The 21,940-nt window shown below is 34.9% G+C and overlaps 2 protein-coding genes across 19 annotated transcripts in view; one reads left to right on the forward strand and one right to left on the reverse strand.

Moving 5' to 3' along the window:
* METTL21A (methyltransferase 21A, HSPA lysine) overlaps window positions 1-21,940 on the forward strand; it is a 54,267-nt gene that overhangs the window by 14,056 nt on the left and 18,271 nt on the right. Inside the window, exon 4 of one of the 9 annotated variants that reach the window (XM_067740841.1) lies at window positions 3,911-4,105. The exons of the other annotated variants lie outside the window; for them this stretch is intronic. Coding sequence (XP_067596942.1) covers window positions 3,911-4,104 — 194 coding nt within the window. The 3' untranslated portion in view covers window position 4,105. Of the gene's footprint in view, window positions 1-3,910; window positions 4,106-21,940 lie in introns of those variants that run through there. 9 annotated transcript variants of the gene reach the window in all.
* Window positions 4,314-21,940, reverse strand: part of CREB1 (cAMP responsive element binding protein 1) — a 56,460-nt gene continuing 38,833 nt past the window's right edge. For 6 of the 10 annotated variants that reach the window (XM_067740832.1, XM_067740827.1, XM_067740830.1 and 3 more), the window contains 3 exons: window positions 20,321-20,503; window positions 18,270-18,420; window positions 4,314-10,537 (listed from right to left, as the gene is read on the reverse strand). In XM_067740832.1, the coding sequence (XP_067596933.1) occupies window positions 10,393-10,537; window positions 18,270-18,420; window positions 20,321-20,503 (479 nt within the window). In that variant the 3' untranslated portion in view covers window positions 4,314-10,392. The other 4 variants (XR_010944281.1, XM_067740833.1, XM_067740834.1 and 1 more) reach the window with 4 other exon arrangements.

Below are 21,940 nucleotides of genomic sequence, written 5' to 3' on the forward strand. Positions count from 1 at the left end.
CAAGGAGCTGAACCTTGGGGTGAAGACAACACCTGAGAGACTCAGCTGAGAGCCATCAGCCACGAACATTCCCAGAAGCTGGGAGATGAGTGCTTCAGGGATGTGTGTGTGGGGATGGGGACGTGAGACTATATCTGGATATTGTAGCGCATTGTCCACTATAGATGTCAGCGAAGTTGTGACACTTAGGAGAAAAGGATTAATTTATCCCATAAATGTGCATTTTAAGTGTGCTTGTTTTGTCTTCAAGTTAAGGATAGAAATCTAGTCTCTGGACCTACTGTACGAAGCCTTGATCCTCACATTGCTCAGTTTCTTCAAACTGTTATGCAGTTAACTTAGCCAGTGGGTACCAGTAACTTTCTTCCCAGTTAAAATCAAATACCATGGCCAAGATGCTAAGTTAAAATATACATCAGATTCTTAGAACTAAAACTACAAAGTACGCTGTTGTCTTCTAAGTAGTTACCTCTTAAGGGTATCTTGCTTTAGTTCATGATAGAACCATCTGAATCCATGGTACCATCTTCAGATAGCTTCTAGCGCTACATTTATTCTTTTATACTAAAGGATCAGAATTATAATCAATCAAAATACTTTATCTAAGTGAACTGAACACTAGATTGAAAACTGAGGGCAGAGTAACATTGTCTGAAATGTTTCATCTTACCAGTTTATGCTCCAATAAGACAAGGACCGTACCTCATATTTATATTTCAAGTGTTAACAGTGACCTCTTCATAAAGGGAGTTCAATAAACATATACTCATGAAAAATACAGATTCCTTTACAGATCAGTTACCTTATTAAATTGCCTATTCTCAGGGATATCAAAATGTAAAGCATATTCTCAGTAACAAAATTGTTATGAACTTATATAAAAGATTCACTTCCAACATCATTTGTTTAATCTCTATGCTTTTATAGTGGTTGATAGCATTTTCAGTCACTTTTGAAATCAAGAAACAAAAATAACAGTTTAAGACACCTTTAAAAAAATTCAAGCACTCTATTTTTTTATTGTTTTGGCTGCACCACCGGCTTGTGGGATCTTAGTTCCCTGACCATGAATCGAACCCCACCCTCGGCGATGAAAGTGCAGTCTTAAACCACTGGACCGCCGGGGAATTCCAACAATTTAAGATACTTTTAAAAATCACTTTTTCATGTACCAGTATTGGTTAGAGGTCCTAGATATAGTTGGTGAAACAGACGTGTGATTTATTTTAGTGTCAGAGAAAGTCGTAATTTTTCTGCTCCCCAGAACCTCTACCAAGACAGAAGTAGCATTTTCAAGTTCTTTCACAAGAATGAGGTGAGACACTACAGTATTATTTCCCTGTTGTGGGAAACTGGAGACCTGGGCTCTCTTAGCACTGACGTGAACTGCAGAAAAAGCAGGGCAGTCCTCAGGGTCTTTTTTTTGCACTTTAAAGATTGAGGATTTGTTAGCTCAGAAGTTTCTGCTCTAAAAATCATGTTATGCTTTTCTTTCTACAACCAGAGAAGGGTTAAAATTTAACACTAGAAAGTATGGCATACTGAAAAATTGTTTCCTAGCTGAGAACAACTGTTACTCAGGGAGATTAGAAGGGAAAACAGTATAACAGAGTTGAGAAAAGGAAGGGCCAGCTTTCTTTTTTATAACTTTGTGTAAGGCTGGTTCTGCTACTTCTATTTTTTTTCATATAATATATATATGAAGAGAGAGACTATGAAGTTTAACATAAAAAAAACTAACCAACATGACATTTTTATTAATTTAGCAGATTAATACTGCTTAGGAAACCACCTCCAAATATGAAGAAAACCATACTTAATAAGTTTCCACTTTTCAGCATCTATCCTGGAGATATACTAACTTGTATATATCTATACTAACTTGTATATATATTAACAGTCAGCAGTTTCAAGCAACCTGAATGTCCACAAAAGAGGGTATTGGTTAAATAAACTATGCTGTATCTATACAATGGAATACTTCACACCTGTTAAACTGAGGTAGATATACATATAGTGAAATACAACTATTGCCAAGATACATTCAGTGGAAAAAAAGCACCATTTATATAAAAAAGGGAGAGGGAGAAAAGACATTTACATTTGTGTGTATATGCACAGATTGTCACTAAAAGGATACACAAACTCACCCATTTGTACTGTTTAGTTTTTTTTCCAAATATACATATTACTTAAACTAAGTTAAAAAATATGAGGACATTATCAAGAAAGTGAAAAGAAAACTTACAGGATGGGAGAAAATATTTGCAAATCATATTATCTGTTAAGGGTCTAATAAGCAGAGTATATGCGGAACTCATAAGACTCAACAACAAAAAAACCATTAAAAACTGAGCAATGAACTTGGACACTTCTCCAAAGTATACAAATTGCCAACAAACACATGAAAAGATGCTCAATATCATTAGTCATTAAGGAATTACAAATCAAAACCCCAATGAGATACCACTTCACATCCATGAGGATGGCTTTACTATTTTTCTTTTAAAAAGCAAAATAACAAGTGTTGGCCAGGATGTAGAGAAATTGGAACACTCATACATCACTGGTGGGAATGTAAAATGGTACAGCCAATGAGGCAGTTTGGCAGTTCCTCAAAAAGTTAAACAGAATTATCATATGACCCAGCAATTCCACTCCTAGATGTATACCCCAAAGAATTGAAAACAGAGACCCAGAGCAAAAAACTTGCACATGATGTTCATGGAAATAACTGCAACGTATAACAGATGAACAGATAAATTGTGGCATATACCTACACTGGAATACTACTCAGACATAAACAGGAATGAAGTACTGATAAATGCATGATTATGTGTAATATCCAGAATTGGTGAGTCTACAGAAAGACTGGTGGTTGCCAAGGGCTGGAGGAGAAAATTGAGAGTGACTCTTTACCGAGTACAGCGTTTCATTTCGGAGTGACGAAAATGTTTTGGAACTAGATATAGGTGGTAGTAATACAACATTACGAATGCACTAAACGCCACTAATTGTTCACTTTAAAATGATAAATTTTGTTATGTGAATTGCACCTCAATCATAAAAATTACATTCAAATGCCTGGAAATTGCCTTTCCTCTTCACTTGTTAGGCCCTCATTAGAATTCTAAGCCCCAGTTTGGTCAATATACTTAAGAAAGTTGTCGAGAAATTAAAATGCAGTGAGGGGAAGGATAATACTGATTAAGGCAGGGCTTTTCTGGGTTTTTGCGTTTAGTGGATAATGGCAGCATCTGCAAGACGGAGAACAACCAGCCAAAGGAAGAAGAGATTTACAGGAGTAATTAAAAGTTCAGTTTGGACCTATTGTTTTGCAATCAGAGTAGAAATGACAAATGAGTCTGGAATTCAAGGCGAAAATTGTATAAACGTGTTGGAATTGTTTCCTTGGCTGTGTGTCTTAGAGCGTCTTGAGGACAGGAACTTCTGTGCCCAGAAGTATGTTCTCAACAGGTACGTATTTGTGAAATGAGCAAGTGACAGCAGAGATATGGGTGGAGAGAAGATAGGCACTCTGCTTTTACTGGCGGTCCAAGCACCTGAACACGGTTTGCAAGGAGGGTCAATACAGGTCCCAGTTTGCTCAGCACAATCCTCGTTTACACCTCACCCTTTCACTCTCAAAAATGTCTATTTGTACAATAAATTACGTGTTACTCTTTGTAGAAGAAAAAAAAAAGGAATACAATTCATGTAATTCCTTCAATACAATAGCAGAGATAACAGGCTTAATAAACATCGCAATTAAAAAAATTCCTTTAGAACGCAACTGCTTATTTTCAGAAATTGAATCAATAGTACAGGAGAGAATCTTTTATTCTTGTGCTTTAAGCAAAGAGCAGATTAACCATATCTCCTCTCCTTTCCTTCCATTTTATGGTCACAGAACTTGAGAATTACAAGGGGAGCCAGGAAGTCATCTGTCCTTATCAGTTCTTCCAATGCAAAGATGCGTTTTATGACATTAGAGACAGCTGGCCATATGTCTCCTCCCATTGGTCGTCTCAACAGGGGAGTAACATCTCCAGATCTTCAAATAGGCACTGTTTAATCTTACTGAAAAAAGAAATCTTGTGCTAAAAACTAGGAATACAGTGAAATTAAGTAACTAAAGATATGTTCTTGTTGCTTGAGGTAGTTTTCTGTTGCTGTGCACCACAAGCTTGTGATATATTCTAGCATAACTTTTGCCCTTTAACAAAAGTAATAAACCAAGTCCACAAAATACAGCTTGACACAACTAGTGAAAAACACAATGTAGAGATCCCATCCCAAAAAAGAGACTTCCGGAGTTTTTAAAAGCATGTTTATGTGACTGCACATAAATGTTTGTGTAAAAAGGGTATTATGACAGTTGATACCACAAAGATTACAGTAAGAAAAAGCACTTTATGACAATATTTCACAAATTCACAAGGATCACTTTAATATACAAAGCAATTGCTACCATTCTGAACACAAAGCAGCTAATATGTACATAGTGTTAATAAAATCCATTATAGCTCAGTACATTTTTCTTTTTACACAGATAAAGCACAAAAAGATTTAGGTAAAAAAAATTAAAACAGGGATGTTTCTAGATTGTAGGGAATTTTATTAGAAATGTATTTCCCTCACTATAGTTACTTATTTAGTATTCAACTCCAATAGCAACATCAGAGTTAAAAATCAATACCCTGTTTTGTGCTGATAGTTTTGGGGGGAGGTATTCTTTACCCCAATCCTCAAGCAAAAACCAAAAAAATAAAATAAAACCAAAACCAAAACCAAAAACCCAAACAAACATCTTTCTCTCTAGAAACTTCCCTGATTATTTTGCTTCTAAAGTTTCAAGTGATACAGCTAGGTTAGAAATAATTCCTCTTCTTGGGGGGGATGACAACTGACGTGACAAATCAGTAGGGGATTTTACATGGAAAACGGCAAACTAGCACTCTTCTTTGCCATCCTAACCTATACTCACAGAAAAATGTTGACGAATTATTTCCCACTTTTAATATAAATAATTTTATTACATACACAAATTGGAGTGGCACCTGGATAAAAATACAATGTCTATAAAGCATATACCAATTCAATTTTAAAAAAATAAGAAAATAAAACCTCCCAAACACAACGATAGATCATTTCACTCAGCCAACTAACGTAAGATCATTATCTGCAGGGATTGTCTTCCTTCCCTACCAATTTTTTAACTACTTTAGATTTACTCTCACATCTCTGAGATGCTCCTCAGACACAAGCTTAGAAATGCCATACTTCTGTAGGCAAGTATTAAATAATGCCTCTATAAAGTAGGTAAAATTTGAATTTCCTACTGTATGACCCTTTCAAAAAGACATTTCCTGAAGACTGTTCATTTTCCTTTTACTTGCTGGTGAGAATAACTCAAAATGTATCGTGTTTTACCCAGCTAGGACCTGTGTGCACAGTACCAGAATGCAGACAGGTCAATATTTTCTCTCTGTGCTAAACAACTCAGCCTGTTTATAATATCAAATTGCTTCACAGGCTTTGTTCTATTTTTTTTCCTATTTTAATTTTTTTAAAAAATAAATTTCAAGCTAAAACACCTGAAATATAATCCCTCCATTCAAACGTTATCTGGTCCCTCTTAAAGTTTGCCCCCTGAGGACACATACAAAGGCTTAAGTTACATTCACTAATCAATAAGAACTTATCATAAGCAGATGAGACAGATGGAACTTCAGCACCCTGTTTGATTTATTTGAAATTCTTCCATACTGACTCAGCTTCATGATATGTTCGACCCCTCAGGGATTAGTGCCTCTCTTAGCCGTTGATTTTAGAAAGTCAAGGAAACCAGTTCCTAGTACATACAGTGACTGTGCAGTCAACTTAAAAAAGTCAACATATCAACATTAAAAGTATTCAAAATGTATGTAAGCCATCCAACAAAAAGTTCTTGTGCTTTGTACAACTGAGTGAACAAATTTATACCACAATTCTTCACCTACAGGCTTACTTAAGCATACCTCACTTTTCCCCTCCTCATCTGAAATCAGTCAAATGTGATGTTAACAAAGACAATTTAAAGTGAAAAAATTTAATCAAATTAATACATGTGTTCTCCATGATAATAATGATTAATTGCCTTGAGAAGTCTTTTACTGTTCTAGGCAAATTCAAGGATATCTTGGGATTCTATAAACAGTATTAATGTTGGGGTGTGGACAGTCTTAAAATTGGAAATAAATATTTATTCACTTGAGTTGCTTTTCCTTCTATCTTTATCCATGATGAAAGACAATAAGATAGGGTTTGAACCCATCTTTTAATTAACTGGGCTAGTCTAATCTAATTTCCTGATATTTTTCTTTTACAGCATTTATAAGGCTAGCCTTTAGGTGTTAAAATATTTTAATCAATGAAAAAAGCTGCCATAAAAAAAGCCACATGATTTGAAGAGAGGAGAAAGACATAAAAAGTCAGATGACAATTAATTGATGAGGGAATTTCTCAAGTTTGCTAATACCCAAACAGGGTCATTTTTAAAAGTGCAAGTTACACCAAACATTTACAAAGAATATAATGTAAAAATAATCCAAATAAATATACAACTTTTGTATTAAGTCAATGGGAAACAATATACCAACAGCTTTCAGGGTTACAATGGCAACAAATAAAGCCTCTTGGAAAAACTGAAAAGGTGTGTTAACAGTTGTCTCTAAAACCCACTTTAATTCAAAATCTTAACTTTAAGATATTAGCCTTATTTTAATCCTGCAAAATTAAGCAGGCTTCTGATCTTCAAAATAAAGAGAACAATATATGCTGATAGCTGACTACAGCTGATCACAGAACTAAAAACATTAAAAATGAAATCTAGATTGAAGTCACTTAAAGTAAGTAAAAGCATCCTGGTTTAAACAAACTTGTTTCTTCCTAAGCCTTTGTATGATTCCACATGTCACCCCAAATGGTCAAAAGGATCAGGGATTAGGCCTGAGAGACAGAGATAAACTTCAGCCAGATGACTTCTGATCGGACAGCCTGCCTGACTGGCATTGTGCTTTCAGATACTAGCACTGCTGCTGACTTGCCATCAAGATACATTTTCTGACAAAAATCCCTGCTCAAATGAAAACACCAAAAATTCTCCCCCAGAATGATTTTTGAAAAATCAGTGGTACCTTTTAGAAGCTATCTTCAAAATGTTCTTACCACTGTTATAGCTGCCAGAGACAAAGCACAAAAACCAAATACTTTTTTGTGGGGGGGTGGGGGTGGTGGTGGTTCAAGTGACTAGTAACATATTTAAAAGTATCAAGCCAAAGAAAACTGACAATTAAAAAAAACCAGGAGATTAAAAAACATCAATCATGAGTGCTGGGGTAATTCAGTCCAAGAAACTACCAAAAGTGATGCAATAAAATACACAAAAATGTAAAATTTCATCTGACCTCAGTATACTATAATACTCAGCATTCCTGACTTAAGAGCTCTCAGAGCTTCAGATTATATACTGTATGTATATATATATATATGTACACATATATTATACAAATGCCATTCCCCCCCCGCCAGGAATATCTAAATCAACAGAGCACCTATGACAATATTATGGTTGCCAATATGGTACTTGAGTTTGAAAAATGAACTTAAAAATTACATCTGATATCAATTTTTAATAATGTGAACACATTGGATCTAGCCCTTTCTAAACCACTTTTCAGTTAAACACTATCAAAGCTTGAAAACTCATAAGAGCAATATATAAAAAATAAACCCCTCCCACTTCATTTTTATTAGAGTTAATCTGTCCTATAGATAAAAGTGCCACATGGCCCTATATTTGCAAAGTGAGCAATACCAAACTTGCTATTTTCTAGGCAAATCAGTAGCATATGTACAGATTCCTATGATGACATTTTTATTCCCTTTTGGCCAATGAAGAGAAAAAACATAATGTGGCCACATGTTATTGGCTATAAGATTTTTAAAAATTATGCTGTTTTCTTAACAAAGATTCTCAAAGTTGCATGCTTAAAAACAAACACCTTTTTCCCAATTCTCTTAAAAAAAAGTTTGCTCAAAATATGCTTAATTTCTATCTGTATAAACTGAAATCTTCAAATCTCTCCAAGGGTCTAAACAGATTTAGCAACAGAATACATTTCTTACCTCACCATTAAGTAACTGACTTTAAACCAGTGCAATCAGTCTTTTATAACTTATAAATGCAGCCAGCTAATATGGATGTGACTTGCCTTGATTTATCAGGGACTAAGAGGACCACCAACTTTCTAATTAAATAGAAAGCCTCAACTTTTGAAAACATTTAACTTGCTAAATACTAGGCAATTTTCATTTATAAAGCTTATGACTTTTAAAATGTTCAGGTCTGACATTCTGCCTCAAAGAAAGACTTCTAGTTTGTGAACAGATTTGTGATTTTGCTTGGTTTCTATTAAACCAGTTTTGGAAAATGACACATCTATGCAGGTATACAAATAATTTTTACACTATAACTTTCCCCATTAGCTCAGCAGGATAAACAACAAAATTTACAGTCGTTTGAAAGCCTTCTTGAGAATCTGGCGAACTGTCCAGATATAAGACTACATCACTCAATTCTTAGAATGGTGCTCCTTCATAAACTCTGTTCATCCTTGAAAAAAGACAACGGTTTGTTACAAATAAAAATATACCATTTACAAATATTAATTAAAAATCTTACTTTTCAAAATGGACTCAATAATTAACACCCATATCTGCATATTTTGTTAACACATTAACAAACTTAACTTTTAAAAACAACCCATGACTAAATATAAAACATTAAATTCTAGACTCTCTTTTAAAAAAGGAATACCTTCTCAAATGAGAAATTATAATCTAACATTATGTCAATCTCCAATTTTTCAAATCCACCTCAGTCTTATTTTTTTTTAAAGGGTAACTTTTAAATTTATCAAGCTTAGTGAATAAAATGAGTATTGGTAATTAAAAGTAGTACTGGAAACAATGTGTGATACATACAAATACAGACTGTTTATAGGTAAGGAATTAAAACAGGTAGCTCCTTTACAGAATAACAAAGGGTATATATAGCATATTGGAAAGCTAAAGCATAGCTATCCTTTTTATCAATAGAAGAAAACAACAAAGATATGTTTTGCAAGAATGACAATCCAAATATTGTAGTACAGCAGTCATTCAAATATGTCTGAAGAAAATTATTTTCCTTGTGCATATCTAATACTGTACTTTAAAAGAACTATATCCTTATAACTTCTTTCATTAAAAAATTCACTACTCTGTTAAAGTATGTTAATACGGAAAAGATTTAAAATCAGTATTTTTCTACAACACATAACATTTTATAAACAAATACAGCACTTTCCTTTAACATCTTGAAGGCTTTCCTGTTGATGGTATAATATAAGTGCAAAGGGGAACAGTTTAATTAGAAAAACCTTTTAAAGTAAATGAGTGACAATATAAATATTTTTGAAGGCGATGACAAAAACATTTATTTAAAAACCTTGTTATATAACTCAAGGGATTGGTTTACTAATGAGCATCTTTTTACTAAGAATTTAGTACTAAACTAAAACAAGCTTTGTACTTTTACTTACTTTGATTTAATTTAAAATCAAATACCATGCTTTTTCATTCAGTTGGTTACTTCTTTTAATGTATTCAAAATGTTGAACACATACAGAATTGAATTAAGAAGCAACAAACTGCCCTATGGAAGAGCTGTAGTTAATACAGAATATTTTTAAGAACCAAGGACAAGTTTTCAGTATTGAAGAGAATGTACATAGAAAGCACTCCAAATTCATTCTTAATTTCTTCAACACCATCCTAAAATTCTTTTTTTAGAGGGTATGTCTCTTAACAATCTTACATAATTCACAATGAAAATGTGAAAACACGTCAATTTGGCAATCAACACGTCTTCATTGCACCTACTTACTTTATGCATGCGGCCCACACATTACTTCAGCTCAAGAGGCTGGGGTAATTCTGTCCCTAAGGCAATCAAGGAGCTCAGCACAAACCTTGAAATCATTTAAAAAAAGATTTTCTTTTCCTCATTTCCCCCATCAATTTACAAGTAAACAAATTATTACTTCTTGAAGAGGGCGGGGGATAAAAAGCAGAAGTCTCTTCATGATTCGTGGTGCTGAAAATTTCTTGAGGGGAGAAGTGGAGGCAGGTGTTGGAGCATTCACAGTTTAATGCAAAAGCACAAATGAATGAAAATTCTGTAGTTGCTTTCAGGCAGTTTTGCGCATAGAAAAAAAATGTTTAGAAAATAAATGTTTATTTCGTCTTTCTGGTTGTGGCCAAGCCAGTCCTTTTTCCACCATAATAGGTGAAAATTTAAATCCCAAATTAATCTGATTTGTGGCAGTAAAGGTCCTTAAGTGCTTTTAGCTCCTCAATCAGTGTCTTGTTTTGGTTTTCAAGCACTGCCACTCTGTTTTCTAGACATTTCACATATTCTTTCTTCTTTCTACGACACTCTCGTGCTGCTTCCCTACAAGCAAAAAAGGACAGGAAAACTTATGCAACGTTTCTGTATCATTTATTTTGCATTGATAGACTACATTAAAAATAAAAGATTTAGCTCAAAGCAACAAATGTTTTAATATATTATAGATTAGGCATTTGAGAAAAATAAACAGAATGACTTGGAAATTGTCTAATGTAAAATTTTAACATACGATAGAAAGTTGATTAAAAAAAAATTCAAAGCACCAGTTTTAATTGATGGGGCATAAGGGTGGCAAGCATTTTCATACTAAATTAAGAATTACTATATTTTGGAGTAGAATACAAAATTGAAATGAGCTTTAAATAAAAAATAAAAAGAACTCTTTAGCTTGGAGAGTGCCTCTTAAAGTTTCTCAAAAATTTCGATCTAAATATTTTTAGATAGAATGAAAAGATTCTCCTAGTGGATTGTATGGGCGAAAGGACAGATACACAGAACAATGAAGCATGCTAGACACCCCAGAAACAAACCTATACAAATACAGTCAATTAGATTTTGACAAAAGTACCAGGGCAATTCCACAGAGAAAGGATAGTCTTTTTAACAAATGGTGCTGGAACAAACAGGTGTTCATACAGAAAAGTGAACCTTTTACACATTTCACACCTTATAAAAAAGTTAATTCAAAAGGGATCACAGACCTAAATGTAAAACATAAAACTATAACATTTGATACAGAGCAACTGGAACTTTCATACATTGCTGGTAGAAATGCAAAATGGTACAGCCACTCCGGAAAACAGTTTGGCAGTTTCTTATAAAGTTAAATATACACTTACCATTCCATCCATCCAGGCCACTCCTAGATATTTACTCAAGTGAATTGAAAGTTCATATAAAAACCTGTATGTAAGTATTTATAGTAAATTTATTCATAATCCTCCAAAACTGGAAACTAAGATGAACTTCAAGGTGAATGGATAAATAAACCACATCCATACAATACCAGGGATAAAACTAATTCCTGATTCATCAATGAATCTTAAATGCACTGTGCTAAGTGAAAGAAGCCAGATCCAAAAGGTTACATACTGTTTTTATATGAGATTCTGGAAAATACAAAACAAGAAGATGGAAAACAGTTCAGTGGTTTCCAGGGGCTGGGGGAGGGGGTAGAGGCTGACTACCAAGAGGTATCACAAGGGATTCTTTTTAGAGTGGTGTAAATGTCTGTATGGCACTGTGGTGGTAGACACATAACATTTTATGTCTGTTAAACCCCACAGAAATATACAGCACAAAAAGTAAAGTAATGAAAATTTAAAATAAAAAACAGGATATCGGGGAATCCCAGAATTGAATGTAGATGTTGAGAAATCTAACTTTACTATAAATGTTTATGTATATGACATAAGAGGGTGGAGAAAAAAGAAGCAGAGCTAAGTAACTTTGAAAACAGTGCTTTCACTGGTACTTTAAGGCTAAAAACAGAAAGAACTGTACATAAATGCTATATTATAAAGTTGTTTCTCATAGGGGTACAAGTTGGCAATTATGGAACTATTTTATATACTAGAGTTTAACAAATACATAAATAAACCATCTTTAGTGGGAAGCCAAGTTTCTGTCAGAGAACGAAGTTCAAATAAGCAAAGGGGGGAAGGGAAGGCTAAAATAAGCCCTGTGGCTACAGAATAGAGTCAGAGGGATCAGTACAAACATATTTATTATAGTAATGTACACGTACAGAAATACAGTTGTGTGCATACGTGGGCCAGTGTACACGTACACACACACACACACACACGTGTATATTTCCTAGCTCTGTCCTTTGAGAGGGCCTGTGAAACCTCAGTAGCAAAGAGCACAACTACTGCCTAACTGATTTCTAAATACCATTTTCCAATGAAAGAAACTAGGACTCACTGAATAAATGGCTGATTTCAAGGCTAAAGCAGGGAAAACACAAGATGAGAAGTTGAACCCAGATGATCTTGTAGGGCCAGAAAGTAAAGACGTGCTTGAAGAAAAATAAGATGCCATCTAAAGGACACAGGAACCAACTTTTAAGAGCTCCCGATGGCCAAAACTGGAATAATCTTATCATAATAATATTGAATTATAGCCCAAAGAATATAAGGTAAGTATCTATAAGACCGTACTGATATAAATAAGTATGTGGGGAAGGGACAAATTTTCCTTATAGAAGAATTCCAGTTAGTAAATGTAGAAGGGATGGGGAAATAGAAAATCCTCATTAGAATATCACAGTAATAATTACTGCAGGAAAGATTCCCCTGTGAATACTAAAATTAGTGGGGAAAACTTGAAAGAGAGAAATAAAATATTTGCATAGTCTCCAAGCAACTCTGCGAAAGTAACACCAATTACCATGTTGGTTTTCACCTATGACCACAAGTTCTTTGATACTCTCCTTTCCAGGAGGTGGAGTTTAATTCTCCTCCCTTTCTAAATCTGTGACTTTCTTCTAAGGAATAGTGTGTAAAAAGAGAAAAATGATAACTGCAGCGGGAACACTTGGACAGCACTTTAACCAAGTGATCAAAGTTAACATTGCCAGTAATGAGTCATGCTGGTATGTGCTCCCTGATATGAAGTGACAAGAAGGGCAGACTACATCTCTGTGGTATTCTTCCCCCAAATCCATTACCTTCATCTAATCATAATAAAAACATCACACAGGCCCAAAGTGAGGGATATTCTGAAAGAAACTTAACTACTACTCTTCAAAAGTGGCAAGCCCATGAAAGACAAGGAAAGAACTGTCACAGATTGGAGGAGATGAGGAGCCACGATGACTAAATGCAATGTGGTACCCTGGACTGGATTCTGGAAGAGAAAAGGAATAGAAGTGGAATAACTGAGGAAATTCAAATAAAATGGACAGTGCAGTTAATATTACTATACCACTATAAAAAATACTATGTTAATTACTATACATAGTATATGACAGAATGTTAATTTCTTAAGTTTTGACAAACACAGCCTGGTTATGTAATATGCTAAACTTATAGAAAGGTGGATAGAGAGTATCTGGAACTCTGTTCTATTTTTATAACTGTTCCCATAAGCTAAAATTATTTCAAAATAAAAAAATAAAAACTGTATACTAAAAACGTATTATTTATCTTTGCACATATATATTAGGGGAAAAAAATTATACTCCAGAATGTTAACATTTTGGGTGGCACAATTAGTGTTGAGTAAATATTTTAGCTTATGTTTTCTAATGTGCTTATAATGAGCATGTTTTACTTCTGTAATAAAAATAAATAAAAATGGGATAATACATATTCTTTGGTAACCTGCTCTTTTCCACTATGAACATCTTCCCATCTCAATAAAAACACATCTGCATTATTAACAGTTGGTTTTATACAGTTGAAAGGATGTACCTTAATTTATATAGCATACACTTTAACTGGTTTGAATTTTCAGGTTTTTTTTACCCCATTTCTAATTCATTTTCTTTGAATCTACTTATTTATATCCTTATCAGTCTCCTGACTTTGTTAAAATGTTTCTAGTTTATTGTTTGCTTTGCTACTTACCTTTTCCATGGCTAATCAGAGGCTTTCATATTTTTAGATGGTCAAGCCTACTTAACCTTTTCCTTCATTACTTCTGCTCTTAGGAAACCTATTAAATTCTTCCTGCACTCTAAAATTGTAAGACAGAGGTGCTGGGTTGTATTGCTTCCATAATTTTTTACTCCTCCCTCCCTGTGGGAAGAGCACACCATTCCCATTTCACTGATGTTGGGCTTGTCCTAGCCTGTGCTTTGGCCTATGGTACCCGAGTGGACAAGATGTTTACCACAATCAAGCAGGTGCTTCAAAAAGTATTTCCCCTTTCCCTTTGCTACAATAATGACAGGACTCAAAGAGGTGCTCCTCCTTTGGCTGGGAGCATGTGGAGGAGAGCCATACCATGACCTGCAGCTGCCGAAATGTAACATAAGTGAGGAAGAAATTTTTGTTGTTGTTGGTTTTTTTAAAATAAATAAATAAATTTATTTATGGCTGCGTTGGGTCTTTGTTGCTGCACGCGGGCTTTCTCTAGTTGCGGCGAGCGGGGGCTACTCTTTGTTGAGGTGCGCGGGCTTCTCTCATTGCGGTGGCTTCTCTTGTTGCACGGCACGGGCTCCAGTAGCTGTGGCACATGGGCTTAGTTGCTCTGCGGCACGTGGGATCTTCCTGGACCAGGGATCAAACCCGTGTCCCTTGCATTGGCAGGTGGATTCTTTTTTTTTAAAGAAGATGTTGGGGGTAGGAGTTAATTAATTTTTGCTGCGTTGCGTCTTGGTTTCTCTGTGAGGACTTTCTCCAGCTGTGCAAGCCACTCTTCATCGCGGTGTGCGGGCCTCTCACTATTGCGGCCTCTCGTTGCAGAGCACAGGCTCCAGACGCGCAGGCTCAGTAGCTGTGGGCTCACGGGCCCAGTTGCTCCGTGGCATGTGGGATCCTCCAGACCAGGGCTCGAACTCGTGTCCCCTGCATTAGCAGGCAGACTCTCAACCACCGCGCCACAAGGGAAGCCCAGCAGGTGGATTCTTAACCACTGCACCACCAGGGAAGTCCCTGTTGTTCTAAGACACAGGTTTTTTGCAGTATGCGGGCCTCTCACTGTTGTGGCCTCTCCCGTTGCGGAGCACAAGCTCCGGACGCGCAGGCTCAGCGGCCATGGCTCACGGGCCCAGCTGCTCCGCAGCATGTGGGATCTTCCCGGACTGGGGCACGAACCCGTGTCCCCTGCATCGGCAGGCGGACTCTCAACCACTGCGCCACCAGGGAAGCCCTATCTTCATTTTTGAGTAAATGGCAATTTGAATGTTATAGAATTTGGGGAATCACAACTTTTTCTTATCAAGTTTAGAAGACAGGCTGTGTTTGAGGCACATAGGGACATTTATCCTAGTGAATATGTTCAGGAGGAGAGTGCTTCTCTAACTTTTCCACCTAAGTAACCATAATGGCAGAGGAAACTAAATATGGGAGCACAGTCCAAAGCAACTGCTGCTGGTGTGAATTATATCTTTAAGTTTACCTTAAAAATGTTTTTTCTCTCAAATTTTTGAGCCAAATAAATATTCAAGGAAAGCATTCCATGTTTGCCTCTTGGTGCTACGTACCTCCAGCACACTGCCATGTGTTCTTGTCTGAGAGGCAGAGCAGGAGATGATGGTTGAATCTGACAGGTAGCAGGTGCACAGGCTTTGGTGCCAGAGCAAGGCTCATATCTCAGTTCTACCCATTTTTTAAAAGGTGTGACCTTTGGCAAAATATTTACCTTCTTTCTGAACCGTATCTCCTCTGTAAAGTGGACATAAGCTTCTCTCTCATTGTGGGCAGAACTAATAAAATATGTAAAGAAATGAGGTATCATGTCCAGCACATACCAGGACCTAAATAAATAATATCTCAAGGGAAAGGTCAAAGTCAGAGTATATATTAGGTGGTATCAACATATAGACGATGCCTGAAATACATAGGTATGGATGAAAGTTTCAAGGGAAAATTTGAAAAGTAGTCAGAAAACCAGGTGAGTAAGCCGAAGAAGAGTTTAGAAAAGTGAGCAGTCAAAAGTGTCAAATACTCCCAGTAAAGGTAAAATAAAATGAAAAGAGAATACTAGATTTGCCAAATGGGAAGGTATCTGTCCCTTTTTATAGACACTGGAGTGGTATGGTGGGCACAGAAGCCAGATTCTAGTGAATGGAAGTTGAAAAAGTAGAAGCAGCAGATATCTGGGAAGAAAGGGAAAAGGAACTATACCAGAGTCAATGGGAAGTTTCCTTATAGTGAAATTAAATCCAAGCCAAAGTATTTTATTAAAGAGTTCACAGTAAGTCAGGTGGCTTCCCTGAATATCTCAAGCAAGCAGAGGTTGTTAGGAATTGTAGCTATGTGTTCCCTGTCCCCAGCTTGGCGTGCATGTGGCTGGTGTGTGTGTGTGGGGGGGGAGGGTGCGGGGCGGGGGGGGGGAATCATAAATCGCATGAAGAGGAAAAGGAGAATTTGGTATGCCTGTCAAATTAATGTGCTTTCATAAATGGGCAGCCCTCTATACACCAGAGCAGACAAGAAGCTGCAGTGCTGCCTCCTCACCCACTACAATTAAGCTGCTTCTTAAGTGATTTCTGTGTAAGGGGAAAGGTTTCTGTTCCATAGAGCCAAACTACACAGACATAATCTGAAGTCCTTTGTTGCTTTCACAATCAAGAGATGTATTTTTTACCTGACTGCTCTGTTGTGTCTGCTGAGAACTGGTTTCTTCAGTAAATGTTCTCGTCTTAAACTTTATAACCTAGCCTTTACTTGAGACTTCTAATCAGACTTGCTTCTAATTTTCAAAAGGGTTACTTACACATTTCCTTACAAACATTAAAAAAGTTTAAAACACAGTTTAATTTATATTTTAAAATACATTTAAATATGAACACAGCTTTTATGCTTCTGTTTATTATTGTAGCTTACTTAAAATCACAGATTGATGGAGCACAAATGAAATAAGTTACTCAGCTTGTTTCCAACTCTTTTCCTAATAATCTGGAAAAAACTGTGCCATTTCTGCCTAGGTGTAATTCACCAACATTCTATAACAGCTAGGAATATTTTAGGAATGAAAGAGGTTGATCTAAGCTGAAACATGAAATTGCACAAAAACAGACACTTCAACAGAGCACTGCAGTTACAAAGTGCTTTCAAAGGAATTATCTTACTTGACCCACATATTTGACCCCCAGAGCAACCCTCTGGGTGCGTAGTGGGATCCTGTTTTACAAAGGAGAAAACTGAAGTTTAGAAGGTTATGTTCTTCTAAAGTCACAGCAAAAGGGGTAGATCTAGGACTTGAATCCACATCCTCTAAGTTCAACCTCTATGTTTCTTTCACTTTATCACAGCAGTTGAAGAATCTTGAGGTGAAAAGCAGTGGAATATTTTCACTGTTTCAAACTTTTAATATCTTTATTTTCATTTTCTTTATTTTGTCTTAGGTCATTTCTATATCTTAAGCTAAATATTTAAATCCTAAACTAAATAAATAAAAATACTAAGGTAAATTTAAGTAAAAAAATTTTTATTACGTTTTTTTGATGACAAAGCCATTTACAGCTATGAATTTACTTTATGGGAATAACTTTCCCACATTTAATAAATTTTTGATATGTAGCATTTTCATTGCTGAAGACTAGTTCTATTTTAAGATTTTTGTCAATAATAAGATATTCTCGGCATTAATCTATTTTTGAAGAATCTTTCTTTAGGTGTTAAATTGTTATTATTTTGAGTAAAGATAATATGCATTAAAACTTAGACTGGCCATCATACATTTACCTATTACAAATACATTTAACATAAATAAACCTTAACACTTAATTTTAATATATATATACATAAAACTCTTAATCTTAACAATACTACTCATGAAAAGAAACAATTTTAAATAACCTAGATAGTTGGTTGAAGCAATAGTGAAAACATAGCAAAGTTGTGCGTTAAATCTCCCATGGGGAAATTGCATGAAAGAAAACTACTCTATCATCAAAGATGGACCCATAATCCCATTAGCCATCTCATAAGTGCAGCTTATGAGAAGCTAAATAAAGAAGTTTTAGCAAGATCCATCAATTTTACCAGAAAAATATCTCAATGCAAAGATCCTATTGTCAGCAGATGTTAAAGACACACATCTGGCAGAATCTGAAAATATGCCTGACCTACAACAATATAAGTAAATGCAATGTATGTACCTGTTCTTCATGAGGCGAACCTCTCTCTTTCGTGCTGCTTCTTCAGCAGGTTGTGTAGGAAGTGCTGGGGAGGACGCCATAACAACTCCAGGGGCAATGGTGCTAGTGGGTGCTGTGCGAATCTGGTATGTCTGTACATCTCCAGAGGCAGCTGAAAAGAAAAACAGTGAGCATGGTGTAAGACACTGAACCACTGTGACTTGGTAAAACTACGTGTCAATCATCAATCTAAACATATATTTTGGATTAAAAGGAAAAAAAGGAACAGATGATTCTGACTAAAATGTTGGAAGAATCAGCACTCTTTGGGACATTACTCAGAAATTAATTCCCAATTTAATGTATTTACTAGTATAGTCACTTGGATGAAAGAGGTCTTAACTTATGTCTGCTGGGTCTTATATTTATCTTTCATTGGAATGTAGTTCTATTCTGTTGTTAACATGCTTACCAACCTTAAGTCTAAAAGGTAAGTGGGGCACAGCCTGGATGATCTTCCTAGATAGAGTATAGTCCTCAATGTCTTCCTTTGATATTGGTAAATTCATATTAAAAAATTTCAAGTAGACTCTTGCCACGACATAAAAACGACCATGATTTTTCATAAAATAGCAAAATGGAAGAGAAAATAAAGCATAATGGTCAACTATTATAAATTCCTAATTGTAACAAAACAAAGTATGAAAAAGTGTACCATATGATGCCAATTATATTACTTGTAAGCATTGTTTTAATGTAAATGATAACGGCTGAACAAATTGAAGTTTTATTTTTCTAAATGATCCATCATTTGTGAAAAGAAAAAGTCTCTATTTGTCAAATCGCTTCTAAAAACAGCTTAATAATATGCCCTCCTAGGAATAAGAAACCTAACATTATCTGAGAGAATTTGAAGCTCTTTATAAAATCATCCATATTTGTTATTAATATCAATTAAAATGTGTAGTTTGAGTGGAAAAGATTTATATACTAAACATGTTACCATCTTCAAACTGACGTTCAGAATTCAAATTCACTGACATCCTGCTTTACAATTTTTGAGTACCTGCATGTAAAGTGAAAAGTTGTTTTACTCCCATTAATAAGCAAAATATTATCTTCTTCAAATATTATTTGTTTAGTAACAGAAAATATTCTGTAAATACATTAGGGCCCTTTAAATAAATTATGACTCTCTAGTTGGTGTTTTAGAATTATTCAAAATTAATCATCCATGGCGAAGGGGCACATCTGTCATTACCTAACAGAGGCAAAACATATTTTTAATAAAAATATTTTAGAAACAGATTTATTATTATTTCCTTAATATGCAAATTTTAAATGTGGCATAAATCATATTCTTAAAATATTTAAGTGAATTCAAAGAAAAATGGTCAACTCCCATCCATAAAGATTTCTGAAACAAATAGGAAGAAAACAAAAAAATTAAAACAAAACAAAACAGAAAAAAGCTATTTCTGTAATTCACCATGGATTTAACTACTTTTGCTCATAGACCAGGAGACTTACACACTGGTATAAGATTTTTCAGAATATAATGCTATCCTTTGAAATAAAAAATGATGATCTTAGAAATGAAGATGTAAATTTCTTTTGACTTAAAAGCAGAGGAACAGAATTTTGAACCTCCAAAGATTCTTATCAGTGATTTAGTACAACTTTTCATTTGACACATGAAAAAAAATGAGGCCCAGGGAGGCTGGGTCTTACTCACAAAGGTCACAAAGTGAATCTCTATATATTTAGATTTAGAATCTATCTTTTTTTAACTCCTAATTTTATTGTCTTTCCCTCTAACCTACCTCATTTCTCCTATATCCAATAAATATAGATGTTATATTTTTAAAACTGAAAATAGTTGTTTTTATGCCATGACATTTTGGTCCAATTGGAATAATGGAAGAAGAGTTCATGGAAAACAGTATCTATAATGAAGAAAAATAAACTATATTTTAATAGTGCTTTGCAGTATCATACTTACTTTTTCTGAGTCTATAAAATTTTAACTTTTCAAAGAATTTACCACACCTGTGAATTCTGAATTCTCTTACCTTGAACAACAACTTGGTTGCTGGGCACTAAGATCTGCTGTCCATCAGTGGTCTGTGCATACTGTAGGATGGTAGTACCCGGCTGAGTGGCAGCTGCATTGGTCATGGTTAATGTCTGCAGGCCCTGTACCCCATCGGTACCATTGTTAGCCAGCTGTATTGCTCCTCCCTGGGTAATGGCAACTAAAACCCAATGGATTTTATTATTACAAGTTTAATTAATACCATGTAAGTCTTATACACACACTAAATTCAAAGCAGAATAATTTGCAAGGCATAATCTAGGAGAAATTATTACAGCAAATAACATCACCAAGAAGGATTTTGTATACTCAAGTAACTTTCTGCTCAGGAAACCTATATCCAATTTCAAGAATACAAACGTACTCTATGAACATTATAATTTACAGTAATGTCAGTTAATAAAAAATGAGAAAATGTTAAATTCCACTTGAAGTTACTTGGTTCACAAGAAGTACCACTCTGTGACCCACACTTCCTTTATTCTGGCATTAACTACATATTATTTTCCTTCTCTACGTTCATGTACTTATTAGCACAGATATGGGCATGTAATAGGCACCCAATAAATGATTATTTAATTCATAATTAATAAAGCAGTTCAGTAGTGTATTCTGTTCTCTAACTCGGTTAGCAATGCATGAAGTGTAACAAAAGTCCACTCAGTGGAACAACGGAAATGTCCTATGGAACTTAATTATCACAGACCTCTCGTGGAGTTTAAAATTAGAGCCCAAGATCATCATTTAGAAAAAAATATTTTACTGCTATTTCTAAGTTCAAGCATTCTCATGTAGGATCTGTTGATTATTCACAAATTAATCATACTTGTCATTTATCTTTTACAAAGGAATCAACTTTGGCTCATACTAGTAGACATTTCACTTTATAAAAAACCTCAATTAACCTTTATGCTACAGTACATGTAAAAAGTTAGTAAGATACTTTCCCTGTTAAAAGTTTTCCAAAAAGAGAAGGACTAAAAATCACAATATTACATATAAAATTGCATAATGGATTTTAACTAAGTCAACATGTCTGATTTGAGCATGTTACTTTTTGTCTGTTAGAAGGAAATTAGTTTGGGATCAACTGTCAGCTAGCTCTGGGTAACTAATATCCTGAGTCATCTATGTATGAAAAACTGGATTATTTACTGTTCAATCAAGAAATAATAACAGTTAATGGCTGTGATTTGGTTTAGTAAATAATACTTGTGGAAATTAAGATACTGGCATATACAATCTACCCACATTAGCTAATCCCATAAATTTTACTTATCTTAGACAAGGAGAATAAAAGGAATATGTAAAAACTATTCTGAGATTAATACTTCAGGATAACTTGAAAGAATCAGGTTAACAGAATCAAACCACAATTTCTCAAATAGAGTTAATAAGCAAATTCCACTGTATTCAATGCACACAACTTTCTTCTTGACTACATACCAATGAACTCAAGGTGGGAGGAAAGAAGGAAACTAGAAATCAGGAGATCTGGGCTCTAGTCCAAGTTCCATCACTAAACTGTTATTTGAATCTGTTATCTCTTCTGTAAAAATAAAAATATCTGGTTCTAGCCACTAAGTACAATTGTTAT

This window comes from Pseudorca crassidens, chromosome 6 (assembly GCF_039906515.1).
Source record: "Pseudorca crassidens isolate mPseCra1 chromosome 6, mPseCra1.hap1, whole genome shotgun sequence".
Taxonomy (NCBI): Eukaryota; Metazoa; Chordata; class Mammalia; order Artiodactyla; family Delphinidae; genus Pseudorca; species Pseudorca crassidens.